Source organism: Brassica napus, chromosome A3 (assembly GCF_020379485.1).
Source record: "Brassica napus cultivar Da-Ae chromosome A3, Da-Ae, whole genome shotgun sequence".
NCBI classification, from domain to species: Eukaryota; Viridiplantae; Streptophyta; class Magnoliopsida; order Brassicales; family Brassicaceae; genus Brassica; species Brassica napus.
This window is the reverse complement of record NC_063436.1, coordinates 13,822,823-13,847,094: the sequence shown is the minus strand read 5'-3', so window position 1 is coordinate 13,847,094 and position 24,272 is coordinate 13,822,823. Positions and strand designations below refer to the sequence as shown.

The 24,272-nt window shown below is 34.2% G+C and overlaps 5 protein-coding genes across 5 annotated transcripts; 4 read left to right on the top strand and 1 right to left on the bottom strand.

Annotated features, from left to right (window-relative positions):
* Window positions 1-280: 280 nt before the first annotated feature.
* On the top strand, window positions 281-1,709 carry LOC111214613 (heavy metal-associated isoprenylated plant protein 47-like). Its single transcript, XM_022717603.2, has 3 exons — window positions 281-540; window positions 645-720; window positions 1,157-1,709. Exons 1-3 carry the CDS (start codon window positions 532-534, stop codon window positions 1,303-1,305), a joined length of 234 nt encoding a protein of 77 aa, XP_022573324.1. The 5' UTR covers window positions 281-531; the 3' UTR covers window positions 1,306-1,709.
* An 894-nt stretch (window positions 1,710-2,603) lies between these two features.
* LOC106443807 (F-box protein At4g05010) lies at window positions 2,604-3,731 on the bottom strand. The gene is made up of 3 exons (XM_013885363.3): window positions 3,342-3,731; window positions 3,192-3,266; window positions 2,604-3,103 (listed from the first exon to the last, which is right to left on the bottom strand). Exons 1-3 carry the CDS (start codon window positions 3,597-3,599, stop codon window positions 2,900-2,902), a joined length of 537 nt encoding a protein of 178 aa, XP_013740817.1. The 5' UTR covers window positions 3,600-3,731; the 3' UTR covers window positions 2,604-2,899.
* Window positions 3,732-8,402: 4,671 nt separating this feature from the next.
* LOC106438743 (monothiol glutaredoxin-S17-like) lies at window positions 8,403-10,720 on the top strand. The gene is made up of 3 exons (XM_013880005.3): window positions 8,403-8,664; window positions 8,737-8,811; window positions 9,345-10,720. The coding sequence occupies exons 1-3, from the start codon at window positions 8,494-8,496 to the stop codon at window positions 10,524-10,526; spliced, it is 1,428 nt and encodes a 475-aa protein (XP_013735459.1). The 5' UTR covers window positions 8,403-8,493; the 3' UTR covers window positions 10,527-10,720.
* A 91-nt stretch (window positions 10,721-10,811) lies between these two features.
* Window positions 10,812-16,177, top strand: LOC106438744 (U3 small nucleolar RNA-associated protein 21 homolog). The gene is made up of 18 exons (XM_013880006.3): window positions 10,812-11,064; window positions 11,157-11,184; window positions 11,292-11,392; window positions 11,501-11,704; window positions 11,773-12,016; window positions 12,154-12,329; window positions 12,412-12,494; window positions 12,733-12,805; window positions 13,266-13,331; window positions 13,468-13,510; window positions 13,853-13,992; window positions 14,080-14,292; window positions 14,409-14,493; window positions 14,571-14,865; window positions 14,950-15,220; window positions 15,318-15,543; window positions 15,634-15,848; window positions 15,930-16,177. The coding sequence occupies exons 1-18, from the start codon at window positions 10,939-10,941 to the stop codon at window positions 16,077-16,079; spliced, it is 2,739 nt and encodes a 912-aa protein (XP_013735460.2). The 5' UTR covers window positions 10,812-10,938; the 3' UTR covers window positions 16,080-16,177.
* Window positions 16,178-16,803: 626 nt separating this feature from the next.
* Window positions 16,804-22,363, top strand: LOC106438745 (vesicle-fusing ATPase). The gene is made up of 21 exons (XM_013880007.3): window positions 16,804-17,106; window positions 17,385-17,480; window positions 17,562-17,643; window positions 17,747-17,797; window positions 18,168-18,329; window positions 18,471-18,625; window positions 18,711-18,819; window positions 19,061-19,160; window positions 19,248-19,303; window positions 19,466-19,531; window positions 19,600-19,682; window positions 19,896-20,029; window positions 20,196-20,406; window positions 20,824-20,955; window positions 21,047-21,107; window positions 21,178-21,237; window positions 21,319-21,377; window positions 21,453-21,540; window positions 21,636-21,758; window positions 21,847-21,912; window positions 21,994-22,363. Exons 1-21 carry the CDS (start codon window positions 16,931-16,933, stop codon window positions 22,135-22,137), a joined length of 2,214 nt encoding a protein of 737 aa, XP_013735461.2. The 5' UTR covers window positions 16,804-16,930; the 3' UTR covers window positions 22,138-22,363.
* The last annotated feature ends 1,909 nt before the right edge of the window (window positions 22,364-24,272 follow it).

The following is a 24,272-nucleotide window of genomic DNA, read 5'->3' as shown; positions in this document are numbered from 1 at the left end:
TTTTATCTTATTTTAAGGTTGATATTTGTTTCTACTCAAACAAGGCAGCACTTTAACACTTTATTGATTTTCTTTAGGCCTTCGATAATTCAGGACGGTTCTCCTGATTGTAGACTTTCTAGTTTCATACTTTTTGATATGCATCAATGCATGGTCAGATCTAACCACCTTAGCTAGAAAGTTTCAATAACTTATATTGACCTGTCCGATGACTCTAGTAAGTCAATCTATACTATATCTCAATAAATGTCAACACTTAATTAAGTTTACGTAAGGACCCAACTACGAAGCAGTTACAATGAAAATTTCCCTGCATGTTCCTGATCATTGTTATAACACGCAAATATGTATAGACGCGTTAAGCAACTTATGCCGCAAGAACTTCAGACGTATATTGTCTATATATTTTTGTTTTTTTGAGCAACTCGTGTATTGTCTATATATAACAATCGAAATCTTGTATTGCCTACACGTTAATTAGAAACACTTACGAGAGAAAAGCTTCATTTACTCCCCGAGAGGTTCCATAAAATGGCCAAGGTAGGTTAAAAATATAACCCATGGTTTATATTAGTGTTTCTTTTGGGTAAAGATAGTATTATTAAGGGAATGTTATATAAAAATCTTGGAATGTTTATTCGCAGAAAATCTTGATGTCGGTAAATATGAGGTGCCAAAAATGTCGCTCAGCAGCTCTTAAGATCGGAGGCCAAACCACTGGTAAGATATCTCACTATTAACCCTTTTATTAAACAAGATACTAATTGATAACGCTGCAAAATAAATTTAAACATCATGATTATATATATATTAAGATGAGTTTAAAGAGAATTGTAATTTTTAGAAGATATAATTAATACATATTTTCTAATTTGGTTATATATGTAGAAATTTTTATGATGATCAATCTGTAATATTTTCTAAATCAGATTTTCTTTTATGGTGATCCAACTAAAATTGATAAAATTTACTTTAATATATATCAGTTTTATTGTTTATTAATTTATAGAGGTTGAAATAGAAATTGGGGTTCAATAAATTACCAATATACAACGATTTCTTGAGCGGACATTTTGGTTATGTTATGTAACCTAATATCTTGCTCGATTGTTTCTTTATGATTTAATTAATGTTTGTTTGTCAAAAAATGGAGCAGGAGTGACTTTTGTGGGGTTAGAAGGAGAAGATAAAGATCAAGTGGTGGTGATCGGTGAAGGAATCGACGCCGCCGGTTTGGTCCTCCGGCTACGCAAGAAAGTCGGTTTTGCTGACCTTATTAGCGTCACTGATGTTGACACTTCCTAGAATAAAAGCGAAATCATCTTTCCCACTTTTTTTTTTGCAATCCTTTTCAGTAATCATACCCTTTTTTTCTCGATGAAGTCTGTTTCACTAATCTTCTTTCTCTTTCGCACCATTGCTATCATTCCACTGTTTCTTTATTCAAATATTTACTTGTATAGTTATAACATAGTGTTAAAAAGGACTATCTTAATTCTTATTTTTGTTTTTTCTTTGTTTTTCAAATATTCGATCTTATTATTTGATTAGTAAGCATGCTTTTGTGTTGCCGAATTCAATCAAATGCAGATGACCAAATATATATGATTTGGATTATGTTTGAATTATGTTTGCTCTGCTTCTTGTCATCTATGTTTATATATAAAAAATTGAAAAACTGGTAATGAATTTAACATTTTTACTAAAAAGAAAAAAATGATTTGGAATGTGTAAATTTAAATATGCCACAAAACATCGTGTTATAATCCCATTTCCCCATTTATATCTCCTCAAAAAAATTGTAAACCACAAAACCATTTTCTACCGACCACTATGATTAGGTTACCAGAATTCCAATACACATTATATGTGCAAGATTGCATGGTTCAGGCTGGAGCCACCTAGGTCATGATAAAAGCCCCTTTAGTACTAATGCAACATTTGTTTAACCCGGAAAAGAAGAATAGATGGTTCTAACAAACTCAAAATATTTCTAATGGAACCTTTTGTTTAGAGAAAGACAGATCATAGATCCATAATATACAAAACAACCTTCCAGATAGTAAAAGTAGCTGTCGGTGTGGTTTGTGAATATAAAGAGAGTCAGAATTTTCGTGAATATACCTTTTTGCTATTTTAATAGAACTTTCCTCTTTTCTCTTTCTAGTTTCTACATCCACATGGAAGAGCAATGTGTTAAATTTTAAAACAATCCATTTTGGGTGGTGGAGTGGATATTCAGATAAGTTTTAGTCTTCATAATAATTTGATCTACCATCCACAACTTATTCACATAAACAAAATTTCAGTTCATTCAATGGGTTCACTTACATATACCCTCTGTTTTAAATTAATTGATGTTTACAAATTTCATACGTTAAAACAAACAAAATTTTAATTATAATACATCAGTTTCATAATGAACAAATTTCAATAATTTTAAATCAACAATAATTCGATAAATTCAATTATTTTATTAAATTTTATAATTTATCATTATTAATGAATAAAAATATAAAAGATTGTAAACTTTTATTTTTCTAAAATATATTTCAGTCTATAAAACAGAAAACGTATAATAAAAATATGATAAAGTCGAGAAATAGCAGAATTAAACAGAATCTTAATAATTTCTACTGAAAAGGACAAAACAAATACTTAGGATACTCTGAATCACAACCGAAAGAACTATTCACAAAATAATATTTTTAAACCTTACAAAATCCGCAAATAATTGTTATATTCACATGACCAGTGAATATAATAAACATTTTATAAAGAGCTTCACTGATAATAAACTGAAGCAAATGCAAAACACTCTAGTCTTGTTCTAGTGCTTGTCTTCACATGTCTGCACAAATTAGCGGCTAATCATTTTCTTTCTTGTTATCTTTCTTCTTCACTTAAACAAAACCATAGAGATCTTAGACAAGTCTGCCTCACGGTTAATCTTCCTCCTTCGAACGGGTGCATTAGGAGGGTCCATTGCATCATCTTGATCACTCAAACTCGAATCTTGCTCGAGGATCGATGTTGGGTCTCGAAAAGGCAGAGTCTTTCTTGGTGTGCTATAATCAAAATGTGACTTCTTTGCCTCTAATACCTAAATAAATTCACCAAAAAGGAAGAAAAAAAAATATTAGTTATTGCTAAATTAGAAAAATTATAGAAGAAAAAGGAAGAAAACTTACAGCATTTCTAATTGTTTTAGAGACACGTTTGAGTCTCTCTAGGTCATCGTGATCAACATGACAAAGGACCCGAATCTGAGAAACTAATTTAATGTCAGAATCAAAATCAAAATTATACAGGGAAATGAGATTTTTAAAATAAAAACATACCAAAATATCTTGATGCAGAGACTCAAGAACAGAACTATTGGGTTCTGTCTTAGATCTCTTCAACGGCATTTTCACCGGCGGCGAATCAAGTAGATTGGAATTCGAAACGGTTTCATGGTTCGATTTCGAAAACAGAATCCTTTTGCTCCTCAAACCTCGAGTGAACCTCACAAACCCTAACCTTACCACTTCTTCATCACTTCCGTGAAGCTTACCGTGACTGAAACTAATCTCAAATTCTCCGTTTGGCAATGCCATAATTTGCAAAATCTTAGATAGATTAAAGAGTTAAAAATAGAAAAATTAAAAGATTGAGTGAATCTTCTGAGAATCAAAGATTGAAAATATGAAATTTTGAATTTAGAGAAAGAAATGGAAAAAAGGATTAAGGAAGAAAATAGCTCTTTCGATGAGCTTTATATTTTTCAGTTAACGCGTTAGTCACTAAATAAAAATATTAAATTGTGGCACGTGGCATGTTATTATTGGTTTGATGTGTTAGTGGTGGTCGGTCCTTTTCGGCTGGCTTGTAATAACTGGTTTTTCTACACCGCTTTCTTTACACGGTGTTAGATGGAGAGAAGCGTTCGGGTGAGGTAAGACTCACTGATTAATCGGTGTACCTTTATGGTTATCGTCTGACACTTGTACTTTAAAACTTAGCGATGAAGGTTGACTTGTGTCCTTTGGATTCTGCTGAAATGGAGGCTGACGGCGATCGATCTGATTCTCCACGTAGGAATATAAGTATTTTAATGTTGTTTGAATGAAATTACGAAAAGTTCAATGCTTTGTGGGTAAGATTTCAACGAAAATTGGAGGATAAAAGTTTGGTTAGCCGTTTAGGGATTAGATGAAAGTGATTAAGCACAGAAAAAATAGTATAAAATTTATCATGTGGTTAATGTCATGAATTGTGGTCATCAGTCCTTTGTTTTTATTATGATATGTGATATGTTGATATATAATCACATTCCAAATATTTTTCGTAGGATAAATTTTATTATCTCCAGGCCTTAATCAGGATGATGGAAGAAAAGATAAATTCCCACCATTTCACTATACATGTCGTTTTAGATCTTTTTAACACAGAATATTAAATTATAAAATCTATTAGTCTATCCCTAGCTAATATATTATATTATTTAATTTTGTTAATTAGTAAGCTAAAGATAAGAATAAATTAGAAAACTGTCATGTTTTAAAATTTTAAAATATAAAACAATATTTATAATGAAACAAATATAAAATCTTAAACAAAAATTAATATGAAACGGTGTGTATCATTTGTTTTCATGAATCCTATTTTATGTGTCTGTTTAACATGGGTTGATATTTTTTTTCTTTGGGTGTTTATTTCATGGTAATATTCAACACATTTGTTGTATCCAGTATTTTGTGGCTAATAATAAAAATTATCGTGTGATAAACGTGGGGTAAAATATCTAGCTCAACCCAGACTACAAAATATCTGATCTATTTTAAGTTCAGTCTGAAAGCACTGAATTTAGAATTCAAATCCAAAAAGACATATCATTTTTATGTTTTAAAGAATTCATGTCGTGTTTAGAATTTCATTTGTTTTTGTATAAGCAAATTATGCATTATATATAATTATATATCACTAAAAATATAATGTTAATATATATGCATAGATTTTAAGACACAATTATAGTAAGTCAAAAGATGAATTTGTAATAGTTAGCATTTCAATATATTTTATACATGATCAGTTATACATTATGTATACCACTAAAACACCATGTCAATATCTATGCACAAATTCTAAAATCACATAATTTTTTTCTGCTTTGTTTTCAAAAAATCATATTTACAAATTATTATTTTACACTAAATTAGTTTCCTTCATATGTTAACGTAAAGTCAAACATCAGAATAAAAATGTAAAAAATGTAATTTAATAATTTTATATTATTATCTTGATATAAATATTATATGTAGTTTTTGGGTCCTGATAATAGTCTATAAGATTGATATTATTTTATTTTATTATTAGTTATGTCTCTTTTTAGGTTAAATAATTAAATATGTTTTTTTAATATTATTAGTATATTTACTAAATCTAATTAAATAAATATTTTGGTTTTTCAATCCAGTCTGGTTTTAAAACTGAACCAACCCAAATCATTTGGATTGATAAAAGGCTTTAACCAAATGGTTAGAGCATATATTTTGGTTTGGATTCGTTTTTTTTTCACCTGTATAAAATAAAGTGATATTTCTATTCTAAATTGTACAAAAATAAAGTTAACATTTTCTAAAAACGAAACATAATATCTAATCGCACAAAAGATATCATAATTTTGTTCTATAATTACTTTGTAGTTTAATTATATTTTATGGCAGTCTGCGATTATCTATCCTATTAATTCAAAGTTTTATTTTTTACCTACCATTAGAAAGTTGTCATTTAAATATGAAACTAGATTTTGACCCGCGCCCCCGCGCGGATGCTTGATTTAAATTTTGTTCAATGTAATTTATAAACCATTTATTTTATAAAATGTCCATTTATATTTTTATGTTTTGTAAATTCCATTTAGAGTAATATATATGATTTATAATGTAAAAATCTTATATTAAGAGCTTTTTCAATCTCTACATAATATTATATCTATAATTCTATAACTTGATGCAGTTTGATATAAGTGTAAGATTCATATATTAACTTACTGGGTTTTTTGTTTATTTATTTAAAAACGTTTAATTTTTTTTTGTTGTAGTTGATCATGAATTATTATTAGTTTTATGATATTTTATTTTCTTAAAAATTGTATTGTAACAGATTAGAATCTATATTATATATTATATATTATAGTTTCTGTTTTTATTTTCACCACAAAGAAACAACAACCATAAATCTACTTTATTTTATTTAAATAATTAATATGTCAATTATTTTTAAAAAATGGCTTAAACTAAATAATAAAGTGAATTGGGTCATAAAATTGGGCTAGAGTATATAAAAAATTAGTCTATCAATTATTTAAAGAATTGGGCTGGTCCAACTAATCCAACTAATTACTCCGGGAAAAAAACGTATATGCGAAAAACTCAACTATTTTTTTGCTTTCTCCTAAACTTCTCTGTCGCCCCTTCACTGTCTCCTAAACTTCGTGTGCATGAAGCATGAATCTTACCACCCTGTGAGAAGGAGAAACAAAGTATTAAAGTACGTTCAGTTTTGTAATCTATATAAATATATATGTTTAAAATATTTTCCTAGTGTTTCATCTGCAAGGATGCACTCAAGTGTTTCTCTTCCAAAGTTCTGTTTCCAGGAATGAAGCATCTTCACACGTACTCTCCATCCGGTTTTGTAAGGCTTGACATCCTTAAGCAGGTTACAACTCGCGTTACTCGACATCTCTTGTTAAAAATTTATTTTTTGGTGATGGGTTGAGAATGAAGAAATTGAGTCGTAGAGGGATATCTATATATATGGTTACGAAAATTGGTGAGCACGTTAAATATCACAAGGAAAATCTAACCATTAAGATATTGCTTGATTGTATGGTTGATAGATATTTGGGTATATTCCTTTTTCTCTTACGGAATACATTAATATATTGTTATATTTGTTTGCAATGATTTAGGTAACTAATTATGGAGTATCTCGATGGCTTTTAAGGAGATACGGATGCAATATAAGACATTTGGAAATATATAGCTTGGAGAAAAAAAGACGTGGGCTGAAAGTTTAGTTTAGAAAATTAAGGAAATCATATATTCTATATTGCAACCGAGAATCTAGCGAGAATTCAAACTCTCTAGATTGCAACGGAGAATCCGGTTAATTTTGTGTACCAATTAATTAAAATTTTGTAATTCAAACCGGGTCAATCATGTTATTGATTTCGAATTTGGTTAAAGCTGTGTATATTGTTAAATTACGAAAAGGACATTAATGAAGTCAGCAAAGAAAACGTTTTGTCCTGCTAATTTTGTGTCCAAACAACAATAAATTTTTTTTTTTAAGTTTGCTATCCTTGTATCCAAACAGTACCAAAAGCTACTTCAGTTTTAATAATATAGATGGTTCTAAAAGTATTTAAACCATTATAAATCTAATCTACTAATTATATTATCTAATTATTTTGTTTGTCAACTTAAAAGAGTCCAACATCGATATGTTCTTTCAGAAAATGGAATTCTAGAAATATTTTGAAAAACTAGAAGCATGTCATTAAACTACAAAATTCTCACATTTGCTCCGGTCAATACAACATTATTAATCACACTTTTATAAAATCAAAACTCATATATCTCAATCAGTCGTGGTTTGGTCATATGATCATTAATATAAGTTTTTTAAAAATTCACACCTAAAAATGCATGTCTACATGCAAATAACAAATTTGAATATATTTCACGTATATATATATATATTGTTTAATGGACTTCATAATAACGAACTGTATACAAACTAAAACAAAAAATTGATATTTTTTTTAACAAATTATACACTACTAGAAAAACTCAACATGACTTTTTAAAAAGAAATTTAAAATTCTACAAACACATGAACAAAGGTTTGTAACTATTAAGATTTATATAAAAAAAACTTCACACGCGGGTTGAATTCTAGTGTAGTATTATTATGTTTTAGGTGTTGCTTTTTGTTTGTATTAAACTCCTAAGATGTTGTAATGGGTTTGGTTATGCAAAAATCCAGTTCAATTATACTTAGCCGTTTTCACTTCACATTTTTGGATTCTCAAATCCTATATAATGGTAATCATCATGGATCATAGAGTGGAGATTGCAATGAATTTGAAATTCAAAGACAATAACATTTTTGATGTTTATGAATTTGTCAGAGAATAAGATCCTTCAACAGAAACAAGACACTTGGGGGAATATTGCATAATTGTTCAAAGTTATCTCAGAATCCAATTCGCGAGGGAGGGGTTGTTTTCGATATTTTCTCTAGTTAGTATCCAAGTTCGTATGGTTTAGGAAACTCGGAGGATCAATCTAGCAATTTAGCATAAAATAGAAAATCCCTAATTATTTCGTCCAAGTCCTTTTAACTTTTATTTACATAAAGCTCTCACCTTTCATTCTCCTCCAGCGATAGACAGAAGCATCGCGACTGTGTGTAATCTAAAGCAATCGTAGATCTTCGAAGATGGGTGGTGCGGTGAAGGATATTGCTTCAAAGTCCGAGCTTGATAACATTCGCCAGAGCGGCGCACCAGTGGTGCTTCACTTCTGGGCGTCGTGGTGTGATGCTTCGAAGCAGATGGATCAAGTCTTCTCTCACCTCGCTACCGACTTCCCTCGCGCCCACTTCTTTAGGGTTCGTTCGTCTCTAATCAATTTATCTCCTTCCTGTGTATAAAGACTACTTTTTGATGATTCTCTTTCTCAGGTAGAAGCTGAGGAACATCCTGAGATATCTGAAGCTTACTCTGTTTCTGCTGTTCCCTATTTCGTCTTCTTCAAGGTAACTTTATTGCTAAAGTTTAGCCCTTTAGTTTTTGTTTTGATTAGTTTGTGTCTCTGTTTGATTGGTTGGTAAAACGAGAAGATGGGTTCCCAATAAAATCTAGATTCTGAGCATATAGGAGAAGAATCAGATGAAATCAAGCTTGCTCATGCTTCCCTTTTGCTTTGTTTGGTTGCAGTTTCTCTGTTTATGCTCTGTTTCAGCTTAAGTTTAGCTTCAGGGTTTATGTTTTGATTAGCTTGCGTCTCTGTTTGATTGGGAGAAGAATCAGATGAAATTACGCTTATTGATTCTTGCTTGTGCTTTGTCTGGTTGCAATTTCTCTGTCGATTGTGTAAGTTTATGCTGTGTTTTGGTTAGTTTCTCTTAGATTGGTCAGTAAAACAAGAAGATGGAACCCTAATCAAGCTTATTGATTCTTCCTTATGCTTTGTTTGGTTTAGTGTGTTCAAACATTGAATCTTGTGTCACTGATTGTACTGAAAGTTGTTACCTTTATCTGACTTTAAAACTTTTATTTCTTATTGAAGGATGGCAAAGCTGTGGATACACTTGAGGGAGCAGATCCATCAAGTTTGGCCAATAAAGTTGGCAAAGTCGCTGGTTCCAGCACTTCTGCTGAGCCTGCTGCTCCTGCAAGCCTAGGCCTGGCTGCAGGTCCAACGATTCTAGAAACCGTGAAGGAGAATGCGAAAGCTACTTCGAAAGACCGAGCTCAGCCTTTATCCTCCACCACCAAGGAAGCTCTCAATACCCGTTTGGAGAAACTCACCAACTCTCACCCTGTTATGTTGTTCATGAAAGGTACCCCTGAGGAGCCTAGGTGCGGTTTCAGCAAGAACGTAGTTAACATCTTGAAGGAGGAGGAAGTTGAGTTCGGAAGTTTCGATATACTTTCGGACAATGAAGTCCGTGAAGGTCTGAAGAAGTTCTCCAACTGGCCAACGTACCCTCAGCTGTACAGCAACGGAGAGCTACTCGGTGGAGCTGATATTGTGATAGCGATGCACGAGAGCGGCGAGCTGAAGGAAGCTTTGACTGATGAAGCTGGAAAAGGAGGAGGTGGGATCAGTTCAGGCAACGCAGGAGGGTTAAGCGAGTCACTTCGAGCTCGGCTCGAAGGGCTTGTTAACTCAAGTCCAGTGATGCTGTTCATGAAAGGAAAGCCAGAAGAGCCAAAGTGCGGGTTCAGTGGGAAAGTGGTTGAGATTCTCAACCAAGAGAAGATCGAGTTCGCAAGCTTTGATATACTCTTGGATGATGAAGTTCGCCAAGGGCTTAAAGTGTACTCAAACTGGTCGAGCTACCCTCAGCTCTACGTCAAAGGCGAGCTTCTAGGGGGATCAGACATTGTCTTGGAGATGCAAAAGAGCGGCGAGCTGAAACAAGTTTTTTCCGAGAAAGGAAAGAGTCTCGAAGATAGATTGAAGTCGTTGATCAACTCTGAGAAGGTTATGCTTTTCATGAAAGGCTCACCGGATGAACCAAAGTGCGGGTTTAGCTCCAAAGTTGTGAAGGCGCTGAGAGATGAAGATGTGAGTTTTGGGTCGTTTGATATATTGAGTGATGAAGAAGTGAGGCAAGGGATTAAGAGCTTCTCGAACTGGCCTACGTTTCCTCAGCTTTACTATAAAGGTGAGTTGGTTGGAGGGTGTGATATCATTATGGAGCTGAGTAGCAGTGGTGATCTCAAAGCAACATTGTCCGAGTAAAAGCAATAGTTACTCTCTTCTTTTTTTTTGCCTTTTGGTGAGAAGATGCTATTTCTGGTTTGCAAACATTGTTGTTACTTAAGGTTTGTATGGTTATTGATAAATGAAATTCAGTAAAAAAAAGAGATCAGAACCAAACTACATTTAAAAAAAAACAAATCAAATTAAACGTAAACCGAATTGTCTACATTGAACCGGAGGACCAGAGTTCACCTCAACCAAAAACAACGGGAAGTTTATAATTTTTTTTTGTTCCTTTATAATTTTTTTTTTCTCATTAAACCCTAAATAAACCCATTGCGCCGCGTTGTCCTTAAAATCTCAGACACCATTGTAATCCCAATTGTTTCTTTCCGTTCAGCCGTAGAAACCTAATTTTCGCAGCTTCTTTGGAAACTAGAACTTGAAGAAGATGGGAATCTTCGAACCGTTTAGAGCGATAGGATACATAACGAGCACGGTTCCTTTCTCCGTTCAGCGACTGGGCACCGAGACCTTCGTCACCGTCAGCGTCGGCAAAGCTTTCCAGATTTACAACGTAAAGCGCCTTCTCCTTTTTTTTTAATTGTCCTTTTTTTTTACTTATTGAGCTTTCGGGTTAATCTTTCTCTTGTCTCGCTTCTCTTGCAGTGTGCCAAGCTTAACCTTGTCATTATCAGTAAGTCTAGCTTCCTCTGAAGCTTAAAGTTTCGTCCTTTTGAACTTTTTATCTATGCATTTAGAGTTTAGTTTTCTTACAATCGAATATGTGTGTTTTGTCTGAAGGTCCTCAACTCCCAAAGAAAATCAGAGCTCTTGCTTCTTACCGTGACTTCACTTTTGCTGCTTTTGGTAATGAAATCGCTGTTTTCAAACGTGCTCATCAGGTATGTTTACTTTCAGCTACTTCAAGACACAGTCATGTATCTAGTTGTGATTCTTGTGAAGTTGGTTTTGTGTGTTTCTTAGTTAAGATTCTTGTGGCTATTTGTCAGGTAGCAACTTGGAGCAAGCATGTTGCTAAAGTTGATCTGCTTCTCTTGTTTGGAGAACACGTCCTAAGTCTTGACGTCGAGGGGAACATGTTCATATGGGCATTCAAAGGAATTGAAGAACATCTAGCTCCTGTTGGACATGTTCAACTTTGTGAAAAGTTTACTCCTACTTGTATTGTTCATCCAGACACTTACTTGAACAAGGTATGTCCTACTTGGCTGAAATTCTATTTATTTTTGCAATCCTTCCTTACTAGAAACTACATGTGTAGGTTCTTGTTGGGAGCCAAGAGGGTCCGCTGCAGCTATGGAACATAAATACTAAGAAGATGCTTTATCAGTTTAAGGGTTGGGGTTCATCTGTCTGCTGTTGTGTTTCATCCCCTGCCTTGGATGTTGTTGCCATCGGTTGTGCTGATGGAAAGATCCATGTTCATAACTTAAAACTGGACCAAGAGATTGTAACGTTTGAACACGCCTCGCGAGGTGCTGTTACTGCTTTGTCCTTCAGTACAGGTAAAACATTTTGAGGTCTTGTAGTTTGTTTTGTTCACAAAATGAGTAATTGTATTAGTAGCGTCCGTTACTATCCTATTCTACAGCTAATGAAGGTTAGTTACTTTTTAATGCTAATGTGTCTCCTGTGATGTTAGATGGGCGTCCCCTTCTTGCATCCGGAGGTTCTTTTGGTGTGATCAGCATCTGGAATCTTAACAAAAGGAGGCTTCAGTCGGTCATTAGGGATGCACATGACAGCTCTGTTATCTCGTTGAACTTTTTAGCAAATGAACCTGTGCTAATGAGTGCATCAGCAGATAACTCACTCAAGGTAAGCTGAGCTTTCTCTTATCTGCCAAACTTATTTGCATCTTCTATACCGTGTGGTTAACTTTTGGTGCTCGTATCTGTAGATGTGGATTTTTGACACAAATGATGGTGATCCTCGTCTACTACGCTTCCGGTCTGGGCATAGTGCCCCACCCCTGTGTATCAGGTTAGCTTTGATTCCTTCTAGTTATGTTTTTTTTGTTAGTATTTAATTAGCACTAATCTCTGTTCGTTGTTAAGTAACTATGGTAGTCATCCGGCTAATATATCAAAGACATTCACTTATGGTTGGATTTCGCCACTGGGACTATCTCTGTAGTGATGGATATTTGTGTGTTTTCCATGGTGTGAGGGCATGCCAAGAAGTTGTCTTGTAATCATAACTGGTTTCTATTCTTTGGTAGGTTCTACTCTAATGGACGGCACATTTTGTCCGCTGGCCAGGATCGTGCCTTCCGCCTGTTCTCTGTCATCCAGGTCAGATAAGTTGCATACTTAGTAACAATTCAATATAAGGATTATGAATTCGCACACCAACCCAACTTTTACCGAAATTTTGAGTTAGATTTTAGACATTGCGCAACCACAATAGTTAGGAAACTAGCCCCGCATTTGCATTATGAATTGTTAATCATAAAAGATTGTAAAGTTCAGTATCGTCACGTCAGTTAACTAACTAGTAAGAATTTTTCTCATTGTCCACTTGCTTAAATCCAAAGTTTACAAAATTGGCTAGTATGTTTTGTTAGATGCTATTTGCAAAAAAATTAGTTGCTCGTCTTTCAGTCTCCCTATCTCGCGTGGCTCTTTTGATAGAAATTTCTTTACCAATCTATTTGTTTGATTGCCCCTGGATCTGAATTTTCTCTTTAATTTTAATGAGCCTTCTTTATTCTTTCTAAAGATTTGAGTCTTCTTTCCACAATTAATTCATCAGGAGCAACAAAGTAGAGAGCTGTCTCAAAGGCACATATCCAGGCGAGCCAAAAAATTGCGTTTGAAGGTATAGCTAGAGAATTTCTTTTGATTTTTCTTAAATTGTGTTTCTGATATTTTCGATATTTGAGAGAGGTTGTATATGTTTGTGAGCTTTAATTTAATTAACTCTTTGCTTATGCTCTTTTTTCCTTTCTATGTAGGAGGAAGAGCTGAAACTGAAGCCTGTTATTGCGTTTGATTGCGGTACTTATCTATAATAGTTGATCTATATTTTTTTTTTGTCATATAATCATGTTGGTTAATTCTCTCAGTGAAATTCCTAATGACATTGTCTGAAGAATCAAAAACTTAAAGCCAATTGATTTCTACAAAATGGGCTGAGCAGTAATTAGGTCACAGTAGTGCAAACAATTTTACTAATGATGATAGTACTGACCGTGTGAACTGAAGTGTAGATTTGACCTTATGTTATGTCCTATGAATTTGCATTTTGCTGAAGAGAAAAACTGCATCTCCGGTGACTTTTGTTATTTTCTTGTTATGCATTCTAACGAGTTTTATTAATTTTCTTTCCAATGTTTGAAGCTGAAATTAGGGAGCGTGATTGGTGCAACGTGGTTACATGCCATATGGATACAGCAGAAGCTTATGTATGGAGGCTTCAAAACTTTGTTCTTGGAGAACATATCCTCAAACCATGCCCTGAGAATCCAACACCAATTAAGGTACAAGATTGAACTTGACTGCCCTTACTCATTTTATCAATCTTGTCTCTAGTTGTCATTAAACTCGAAAAATTACTTGTCTGACAGGCTTGTGCAATCAGTGCATGTGGAAACTTTGCAGTAGTCGGAACAGCAAGTGGCTGGATTGAGAGATTCAACCTTCAATCTGGAATCAGCCGTGGTAGCTACTTGGATAAGTCAATGACTAAAAGTTACTCCCATGATGGTGAAGTGATTGGACTTGCTTGCGACTCCACAAACACACTCATGATAAGTGCCGGATACCATGGGGATGTAAAGGTTCGGAAATTTTTTCCTGTCTTATGATTGGCTAGTATAAATGATGCGCCTGTGCTCCTCATTTAAGCATTGTCTCTTGCTGATAGCGACTGTAACATCTCATTTGCGAAATACAGGTTTGGGATTTCAAGAAGAGGGAACTAAAGTCCAGGTGGGATGTTGGGTGCTCATTGGTTAAAATTGTTTACCACCGAGTAAACGGTAAATTTTCTTACTCCAATTCTTATTATCTACCATCGTATTGTTTGTGATTTTGCTAATTTTTTATTACTTGATAGGTCTCTTGGCTACGGTGGCAAATGATTTTGTTATCCGTTTGTATGATGTTGTTGCACTGAGGATGGTTCGTGAGTTTAGAGGTCATACAGACCGTATAACAGATCTGTGCTTTAGTGAAGATGGCAAGTGGCTCCTCTCATCTAGCATGGATGGAAGTCTGAGAATCTGGGATGTGATACTGGCAAAACAGATTGATGGAGTGCATGTTGATGTGCCAATAACAGCATTGTCTTTATCACCCAACATGGACATTTTGGCAACAGCTCATTCTGATCAGAACGGTGTCTACTTGTGGTAAGTTCTCAGATCGAAGCTTCCATTTTTTTTACAAACATAATGTTTCTCTAGCTGTTTTATTGAGTCCATTCTCCCTTTTAGGGTTAACCAATCCATGTACTCTGGAGCTCCAAATGTTGACTCCTATGCTAGTGGGAAGAATGTAGTGAATATTAGATTGCCTTCAGTCTCTGCGTTGAGATCTTCTGAAGCTGATGATGCTGATGATAAGAAGACGCAAGTTTCAGAAAATTCTGAAAGCCAAAATGCTGCCAGCTTCTTGATTTCCCCTGAACAGATCCCAGAGCTTGTTACTCTGTCTCTTTTACCAAAAAGCCAGTGGCAAAGCTTGATCAACTTGGATATAATCAAGGTTTGCACACTCTCTACCTTCTCACACTACGTTGATGTTTTTCTGCCGTTTTTGTTGTGAAATGAATCACAATTTTATGTTTGGTTGTTTGTTGTAGGCCCGGAACAAACCAATAGAGCCTCCAAAGAAACCTGAGAAGGCTCCTTTTTTCCTGCCGTCTATTCCCTCTCTTTCTGGAGATATAGTGTTCAAGTCAAATGAATCAGACGATGATGGGGAAGATGAGGACAAGAATAAAGACTCCAAGAATAGCATGAAGAATTTTGATGCATTGGAATCTCCATTCTCAAAACTTCTCAAGTCCTCATGGGATTCAAAACACTGTAAGTGTGAAGGTCTTTGTTTAAGATCTAACAAGTTAAACAACTGTCTTTAGCTTATGTTGCTTATGGAATGTATGTTCTTTTTTGCAGTTTCAGATTTCACAGATTACATTAAGGGTTTATCCCCATCAGCTCTGGACATTGAGCTAAGGATGCTTGAAATTATAGATGAAGAGGTTGAAGAAGAGCTTATCCAAAGACCTGAGTTTATATCCATTGGACAGCTTCTTGATTACCTCATCCATGAGATCACTTGCAGAAACAACTTTGAATTTATGCAGGCGGTTATGAGATTGTTTCTGAAGGTAACTGAAGTTTCATTTCACATAGCATAAGTCTTTAGTACAACAACTCTAACAAGATTCTGGTTTTTTTTGTCTGAACAGATCCATGGCGAGACCATAAGGTGCCACCCAAGTTTACAAGAGAAGGCGAGGAAGCTGTTAGAAAGTCAGAGTCTAGTATGGCAGAAGATGGACAAGCTTTTCCAGAGCACAAGATGCATAGTTACCTTCCTTAGCAATTCACAGTTTTGAAGAAACTTCTGTTAACAACATGTTGCTCTCCTTCTTTATATTTTTGCATTCACAGTTTTGGATATGCTTATTAATATATTCCCCTTGTTTTTGTTTCACATTGAGATGTTAGCAGTGATTGAGAATATCTTTATTACGGTCCTAGTATTATATCCCTTGGTCTCTTTTTATTATTAGCAGCGAACGTAAAAAAAAGATCAAATATTTTTTCTCTTCAAAATTTTGGTGAAAAGAAGATTGAAGCTTTGTAATTAGATTACTAGTTAGTTTTGTTATGTTGACAAAGAGATTTTTTCATTGGCTTATGTAATTCACCTCTCTTTAATGTAATTTTTCCAGATGAAAAGTACAAATAAATGAAAATTCAATTTAAACAGTAATTTAGTGGACATGACAACAGATTCAGTGGATTGGTTAGCATTCACAACAGAGATTGAGGTATTCCAGATGTTACAGAAAAATTTCGAAGATGTGAGTCTGTCTCATATTCCTCGGAGTAGGAATGGTCGAGCAGACGCGCTAGCAAAAGAAACAAGAAAGAAACAAGAACGAGAGGCTATGTTTTTTTCCATATAGATCATATAGATGCTATTCGGAAAATCGGTTCGTCTATTCTCCACTTGATCTAGTTTAGATGGGTCGACGATCAAAAAAAAAAAAAGACACTAAATAAGTAGGAAAAAAATTATTAGTAGACATGAGGAAGTAAGCACGCACATAAGTGTGATCTGATTAAATCGTCTCGAGACGAAATGAATATTCAAAATCGTCGACTCTTCTATTCTTCTTCCTCGCTAAGGATACAAAAAAAATAAAAAAAAGACAGTTGAGATCGAAATCAAACCATCATCATGGCGGGTGGTTACGGATCGCAAGTGATGACGATGACGGTGACCAACACTCCATCGGCGGATCTCGCCTTCACTAACCTCGCTTACTGCTCCTCCTCCGATCTCCGTCAGTTCTCCGTTCCCGGCTCCGATCTCTTCCTCGCCAACGTCGCCGACTCCTTCATCCTCTCCCTCTGATATCCTTTCTACTTAAAACCGTTCACGATTCATTCGTTACATTGCAATGCGAAATGCGATTTCACGAGTTGATTGAGCCTTCTTATATCTACTAAGGCTGGTGATTCAATTTGGAAACTATAGATAATTTAGTGAACAGTTTAAATTTAAATTTGTTTTTTTTTAATAATGTGGATGGCTATGCTTAGGTGTTTAAAATGTTAAATTACTCAACTTTGTTCCTTGTGTTATTCTATTTGAGATTGTGTTTTTAATTGTGAACTTAACTGGTGATCACTGGGCATGGAAGCATCCGTGATGGAAGCATTGCTCTCAATGCTATTCAACGGAGGCACGCTAGAGTCTCCACTGGTGACATGGTCTCTGTTAGCAGGTCATTTTCGTTACCATTACCTTCTACCGTCGTCAGGACCTTTTGTTTTCTGAAAAAAAAATTCTGTCTTGTTTTTTGCAGATTTGTTCCTCCTGAAAATTTTGAGCTGGCTATGCTGACTCTTGAGTTAGAGTTTGTTAAGAAAGGGACTAAAAGCGAGCAGGTTTGTTGTTGATGTCTATCATGTGTTTGTTTCTTGGTACCTTTGCAGGCTGTTATTGAATTTTACTTCCGTGTGCAATTTTTGTTTTGTTTTGTTTTCACAGGTTGATGCTGCTCTCCTTTCGACCCAACTTAAGCGGAAATACATTAACCAGGTAGAGAGAGATCCTTCTTCCTCTTCTTCTGTAGTATCTGTTCTTGTTGCATTTATTGGTCTCATAAGATACACTATTCTTGTAATTTATTCATAACCATGTGTCTAATAGAAAAATGAGAGAAACGATAGATACCTAAACATCTAAGGTCTATATAAAATAAATCAGCTGGTATTGAATGTTTACACGGATGTCGTCTGCAAATCCTGCTCAACTGTAGTTTTTAGTGACTATTCTGAAAATCCTGTGCTTAAGGTTATTTTCCCATGTGTTTCTAGACTACGTGGTATCATTTATATGTTTATTTGGCATTTTTTATTCACAAAATCAAATTAGCTCTGATTTATTGAAACAATGCACACTGCTGCAGGTCCTGACTGTTGGCCAGAAAGCAACATTTGAGTATCATGGAACTAATTACATTCTTACGGTCAATCGAGCCGATGTAGAGGGTCAGAATGGCATCGAAAGAGGGATGCTTTCTCAAGATACATATATTGTGTTTGAAGCATCAAACGCAAGTGGCATAAAGGTCTGATTTTGATGAATTCCGTAAATCTATGTGTTATTGATCGGTTACTCGAATTTCTATCAGTTGATGAGTCAATCTTACATTTTAAACAGTAAACATAATATTGTATAATCATATTGGGACTTGTGCATTCTTATGCAGATTGTTAACCAACGGGAAGCTGCTAGCAGCAATATATTTAAACATAAGGAATTTAACCTCGAGTCTCTAGGCATAGGAGGTCTGGGTGCGGAGTTTGCTGACATATTTAGAAGAGCCTTTGCTTCTCGTGTATTTCCTCCTCATGTCACAAGCAGGTTCTTTCATTCATTCTTCAAGCAAATGTTAGACTGTATTATATATATATATTTTTCTTCTAAGTTTATGTTATTGATCTTGCAGACTGGGAATTAAGCATGTTAAAGGGATGCTTCTGTTTGGACCTCCTGGTACTGGCAAAACACTTATGGCGCGGCAAATTGGAAAGATGTTGAACGGAAAAGATCCAAAGGTAATGTCTGTCGTTCTAGATATTCCCTCCAGAAAAGTTATGATAACTGATAGGCTTGTCGTCCTTAATCGTATCTCTTAATCAGTTTTTATCCAGGATTTCATATGCATATATACGCCTGAAGTGTTTCATCGTTTCGTGAAGATTTTTGCTATCCTGATTAGATTGACGGTTGACGCTTTTGAAATGTTCCAAAAATTGACATGTTTAATGCTTATGTCGCTCTTTTCTGGCATAATAGATCGTTAATGGTCCTGAAGTGCTGAGCAAATTTGTTGGTGAGACGGAAAAAAATGTAAGAGACTTATTTGCTGATGCTGAGCAAGACCAGAGGACCCTTGGTAAGGAACTGTTTTCCTGAGCTGTGTTTTTGTGTTTTGTTTTTCTTACGCATATGCTAATTGGACACTCTTATTTTACATTCTCAGGTGATGCTAGTGAGTTACATGTCATCATTTTTGATGAAATTGATGCTATCTGTAAGGTACACACGGCTTTTACTTTATAGAAGAGAATTTTTGCTAACTTGAAGTTATATGCATTTAATTTTGACGACCAGCCCATTGATTTGGAAACTTATTATTTTCATGGGATCCGCTGGTTGTAAGAGTTTAAATAATAAAATTGCATGCTTCGTAATTTTCAGTCAAGAGGCTCAACCAGAGATGGCACAGGTGTCCATGATAGTATTGTGAACCAGCTTTTGACAAAGGTCAGTCAAAGATCAAACTAATCTGTTTATTTCGTGTATACGGATGTGTCTGACACTTCTTTTTCCAGATAGATGGTGTGGAGGCCTTGAACAATGTTTTGCTTATTGGAATGACAAATAGAAAGGATTTGCTTGATGAAGCTCTTTTAAGGTATCTCTATCCTTGTGGTGATAATTATCGATGCTGTCTCTTTTATACTCAGTTACATAACTGGAACGTTCTGATGTAGTTTTTAAAACTTATTTTTCTTTAATGTTCATTTGAGAAGATACCATCCCAAAGCGTATTTGTTGCTTAGATCAGCTTTTAGAATGAGTAGTGCATGCTACTTTAAACCTTTTATTTTTATTATTTTGACTATAGGCCTGGAAGATTGGAGGTTCAAGTTGAGATAAGCCTTCCTGATGAAGCTGGGCGCCTACAAATTCTTCAGATTCACACAAACAAGATGAAGGAAAATTCTTTCCTTGGTCATGATATAAATCTCCAAGAGCTTGGTATAGCTTCATAGATTATACTTTTTCAATTCATGGAATGTTTGGTAGTCATGTTTCATCCAATATTTCTAATCAAAAGAAACAAAAGAAAGTTCTCTTGTATATTGACTAGATACTTACTAGCATAATTGTGGCACTGACCAAATATGTCAATATTGTCTTGCAGCTGCTCGAACAAAAAATTACAGTGGTGCGGAGCTTGAAGGTGTTGTTAAAAGTGCTACTTCATATGCGTTAAACAGACAATTAAGCATGGATGATCTTACAAAGCCAGTAGAAGAAGAGAACATCAAGATCACTATGGAGGATTTTCTCCATGCAATCCATGAAGTTCAGCCTGCCTTTGGAGCTTCCACAGATGACTTAGAGCGCTGCAGGTAATTTTCTATACTAAGTTCGTGGTGTTCTAGACTCGAGACGATTTTTGATATGTCTTGATGGAGTGGGCCTTTGCACATATGATATGCTCATACTAGTTTCAAAGCCAAACTTAAATCTCTTCGTTCCTGTGAGTCATGTTCTGAAAATGCATTTCTTGTTACCTAGGAACTGCTTTTTTCCTATCTCTTTAGGATAATTTCATTGATTTCTGAATTGTATTAGAAGTCTAGTATGTGAAATTGTACTTAGATGGAATGGGACGTTTGAGTTGATCTAAACTGGCCCCTGTTTATTTTTTGTTGTTCTTTCGTATCTGGCCAGTCCAATTCACTTGGCAGGCATGTATTGTATGCATTACCTCTGGGTTTTGATTTACCAGTGCATTAATTTTGAATATTCTGACATGTATGCAGACTCAATGGGATGGTGGATTCTGGGGATAGACATAATCACATATACAAAAGAGCTATGCTTCTAGTTGAGCAAGTTAAAGTCAGTACTAGAAGTCCTCTAGTCACTTGCCTTTTGGAAGGGCCCAGTGGAAGGTATCTTCCGTGGTTTATAGCCCACATTTTTCTCTGGCTTGATGTTTTGCAAACCTTTGCTGATTTTAAAAAACTTTTCTTTTCTGGGCAGTGGGAAAACTGCTTTAGCTGCAACAGTTGGTATCGATAGTGACTTCCCATATGTTAAGATTGTAAGTATACAGCGTATTAAACCTTACCATTGTTTTCTCTTAGTGTGATATTGATTCCCTATTTTTGTAGGTCTCTGCGGAAACGATGATTGGTCTTCATGAGAGCACAAAATGTGCTCACATTGTCAAGGTTTGTGCTTTGTAGAGAACTCTTATATACTGTAATTTTGTTCTATCAACTGCTGAATCTATCTTGGTGTGAACGAGGCAGGTATTTGAGGATGCATATAAATCACCAATGAGCATCATTATCCTTGATGATATTGAAAGGTTATTATTATCTGCCATTTGTTTCCTTGCATAAATTGCCTCCTGCTCAGTACAATGAATTTCTGAAAATTGTAGATTGTTGGAGTACGTAGCAATCGGCCCTCGTTTTTCAAACATTATTTCTCAGACGTTGATGGTTCTTCTCAAACGACTTCCTCCTAAGGTGCTTCATTCACCATTTTGCAGATTCTTTATTTTTATGCTTGATCTGTTGATCATCACTTACAGTGAAATCATCTCTGGTTTGGTTGTTGGCAGGGAAAGAAACTTCTGGTCTTTGGGACAACAAGTCAACTAACCTTCTTAGATTCTGTTGGTATCTGTGAGGCCTTCTCTATCACTTACTCTGTTCCAACATTGAGAACAGAGGACGCAAAGAAGGTAAAAAATGGTCCTTAGTAACTATCTACTCCTTAGTTCCAGTCCCCATCGATTTCTGGATTCTTGAACTGGTGCGTTTGTTTCTCAGGTGCTGAAGCAGCTTAACGTCTTCTCAGAGGATGATGTGGAAGCGGCTGCCGAGGCTCTCGATGACGTATGTTTTAGTAACCAGGAATGAAGAACAATATTTTAATGTTTCATGCTAACTTCTAAACTTTATACTTTGACTTTGCAGATGCCAATCAAGAAACTATACATGCTAATAGAGATGGCAGCGCAAGGAGAGTACGGTGGATCTGCAGAAGCTATCTATGCCGGGAGAGAGAAGATCAAGCTCACTCATTTCTTTGATTGTCTCCAAGACGTAGTCCGATTCTAACAACTTCCCATGCAAGTCGTTTTCTTTAAACTACTGCTTCCTTCATTGTTTTGCCTCTCTTTTTTTTTTGCTTCTGGGTGGAGCTTTTGAAAACTCGGTTGTGTATTTGGAAATCTTGTTACTCTTTGGGATTTTAGTTCATCGGTTTGGTGGAGGAATGAATGTAACTGATAAGGATCCTTCGTCTATTACTTCTTTTGGTGAGTGAAACAATACTTTGGCTGTTTCCACTCGTTTATTGAAACAAATATCATGAGGTAGAGACAATTAGAGCAGTTAGATATAGCTATTTATACCAAAAGTTGTCATAAAATTTCATAATTATGTTTTCTACAAATGTGCTAAAATATAAAATCAAGTCAAATATATTTGTGAAACTTTGCTCTCTTAGATTCAACATGACAAATAATATACGCAGTGTAACATAATTTTGAAATATCTTTTCTCAGCATATTTAAATTTTTGAAATAAAGGAAATAATTATATAAAATTCATAAGAAGAAAATTATTAGAAAAAAACAAAAAATTTAGAGGCAATAAATGTGTTTGTTGGTCGGTAACAGCAGCACTCTTTCCCACTTGCTAATTTATTCGAAGGTGATGTCTCCATTGCTCCAAGCGTTTAATTTTCCTAATTTACTTATTTACCCTTAGGCATCCGTTCAAATAGAAGTGAACATTTCGGTTTAATTACTGGTTCGGTTTGGTTTGGGTTATTTTGGTTTAAAAAATCTTGAACCAAATTAGTATGGTTTGATATATGTTCGGTTTGGTTCGTTTTACTTCGGTCCGGTTTTGGTTTGATTTGGTTTATGTTTGGTTTGGTTTTGTTTGTATTTTTCAGTTCAACCGAGTTAATTTTTTAGTTTTATTCTAGTTCAATTTATAAAAACATAAACAAATCATCATTTGATACTAAATCATTTTTTTTTCATATTTGACCGTAAAACCAATCATCACAATAAATATATACAAAATGTAACTTAATAATTTTATATTATTATCTTCAAACCTATATAAATATTATAAAATAATTTTTTTCTGTTTTGATGTTAATATATGAGATTCATATTCACATATATATATATATTTAATTTATATAGTATTACTAAAAATTGAAAAATATTGTAAAATTTAGAAACCAAGAAACTAATTTTAATTTTAAAGAATTTATCAAAACGATGTCGTTTTGATCTCGTTTTATCTTCAATACATAGGTAATCCTCTATATATCTATTGTTAAACTATAGAACTCATATAATGCAACTAAAAATATTCAGTATTAGATAAAAAATAAACTTGAAATTAATATTACGTTCTTAAAGATATATCTAACATCATAGTTAAATCAAAATTATACTGATTTATCAAGGAAAAATATTTATAATATTATATATATATATATATATATATATATATATATATATATATGTGTGTGTGTGTGTGTGTTGACATTATCCTTTAGTTGACCACACAATTTTATTCTCAAATTTAAAAAAATTTCCATATCTAAATAAGTTATTTAACAAATATTACAACTCATAATATCAAAATATATTTTAAAATCATATAAATAATTATTTTAGATCGATATTACATAAATATCTTAACGAGTATACAATATTATAATTTAAAATATAGTTAAATTTCCTAAAACTTAACCTACAGTTAATAAGTAAACATTTTTACTATCTTTTTTGGGTTATGCTATTGAATATACAAAATATTTATCAAGTACAAAATGAGTTAGACAGACAGATTAACCATTTCATATGAACTAACAAAAAGATTAATCACGTGTTTTGAAACCGCTCTCAAAATCTAATATTAGCCTTTTAGATAGTATTAAATAGAGAACTACGACCACTCAAATTGATGATCAATAAAACATTGAGATACTTATTGACGACTTAGTTAACAATGAAGTATTGAATTTGTAATGAAAGAAGTTATCCCACGCTCGTCATGTACATCGTCCAATATTGGAAATAGTTCATGCATATAAGAGTATCTAGTTTTTTTTGACAAACGGATATTATAAGAGTATCATTCTAGTTAAGTAAATACAAAACATTATTATCATATATAATTAATCTCAATTAGTATTTGAGCAATAAAAACATTTATGAATTTAT

Bases quoted from the DNA above. Each gene is read 5' to 3' on its own strand.
- LOC106438743 (XM_013880005.3), top strand. From the start codon at position 8,494: ATGGGTGGTGCGGTGAAGGATATTGCTTCAAAGTCCGAGCTTGATAAC. The intron at 8,665-8,736 runs GTTCGTTCGTCT...TCTCTTTCTCAG, and splicing joins CTCGCGCCCACTTCTTTAGG to GTAGAAGCTGAGGAACATCC. The intron at 8,812-9,344 runs GTAACTTTATTG...TTCTTATTGAAG, and splicing joins CCTATTTCGTCTTCTTCAAG to GATGGCAAAGCTGTGGATAC.
- LOC106438745 (XM_013880007.3), top strand. From the start codon at position 16,931: ATGGCGGGTGGTTACGGATCGCAAGTGATGACGATGACGGTGACCAAC. The intron at 20,030-20,195 runs GTATAGCTTCAT...ATTGTCTTGCAG, and splicing joins TATAAATCTCCAAGAGCTTG to CTGCTCGAACAAAAAATTAC. The intron at 21,913-21,993 runs GTATGTTTTAGT...TTGACTTTGCAG, and splicing joins CTGCCGAGGCTCTCGATGAC to ATGCCAATCAAGAAACTATA.
- LOC106443807 (XM_013885363.3), bottom strand. From the start codon at position 3,599: ATGGCATTGCCAAACGGAGAATTTGAGATTAGTTTCAGTCACGGTAAG. The intron at 3,267-3,341 runs GTATGTTTTTAT...TTAGTTTCTCAG, and splicing joins CTCTGCATCAAGATATTTTG to ATTCGGGTCCTTTGTCATGT. The intron at 3,104-3,191 runs GTAAGTTTTCTT...GAATTTATTTAG, and splicing joins CTAAAACAATTAGAAATGCT to GTATTAGAGGCAAAGAAGTC.
- LOC111214613 (XM_022717603.2), top strand. The intron at 721-1,156 runs GTAAGATATCTC...AAAATGGAGCAG, and splicing joins GATCGGAGGCCAAACCACTG to GAGTGACTTTTGTGGGGTTA.
- LOC106438744 (XM_013880006.3), top strand. From the start codon at position 10,939: ATGGGAATCTTCGAACCGTTTAGAGCGATAGGATACATAACGAGCACG. The intron at 12,495-12,732 runs GTTAGCTTTGAT...ATTCTTTGGTAG, and splicing joins GCCCCACCCCTGTGTATCAG to GTTCTACTCTAATGGACGGC. The intron at 14,293-14,408 runs GTTCGGAAATTT...TGCGAAATACAG, and splicing joins GATACCATGGGGATGTAAAG to GTTTGGGATTTCAAGAAGAG.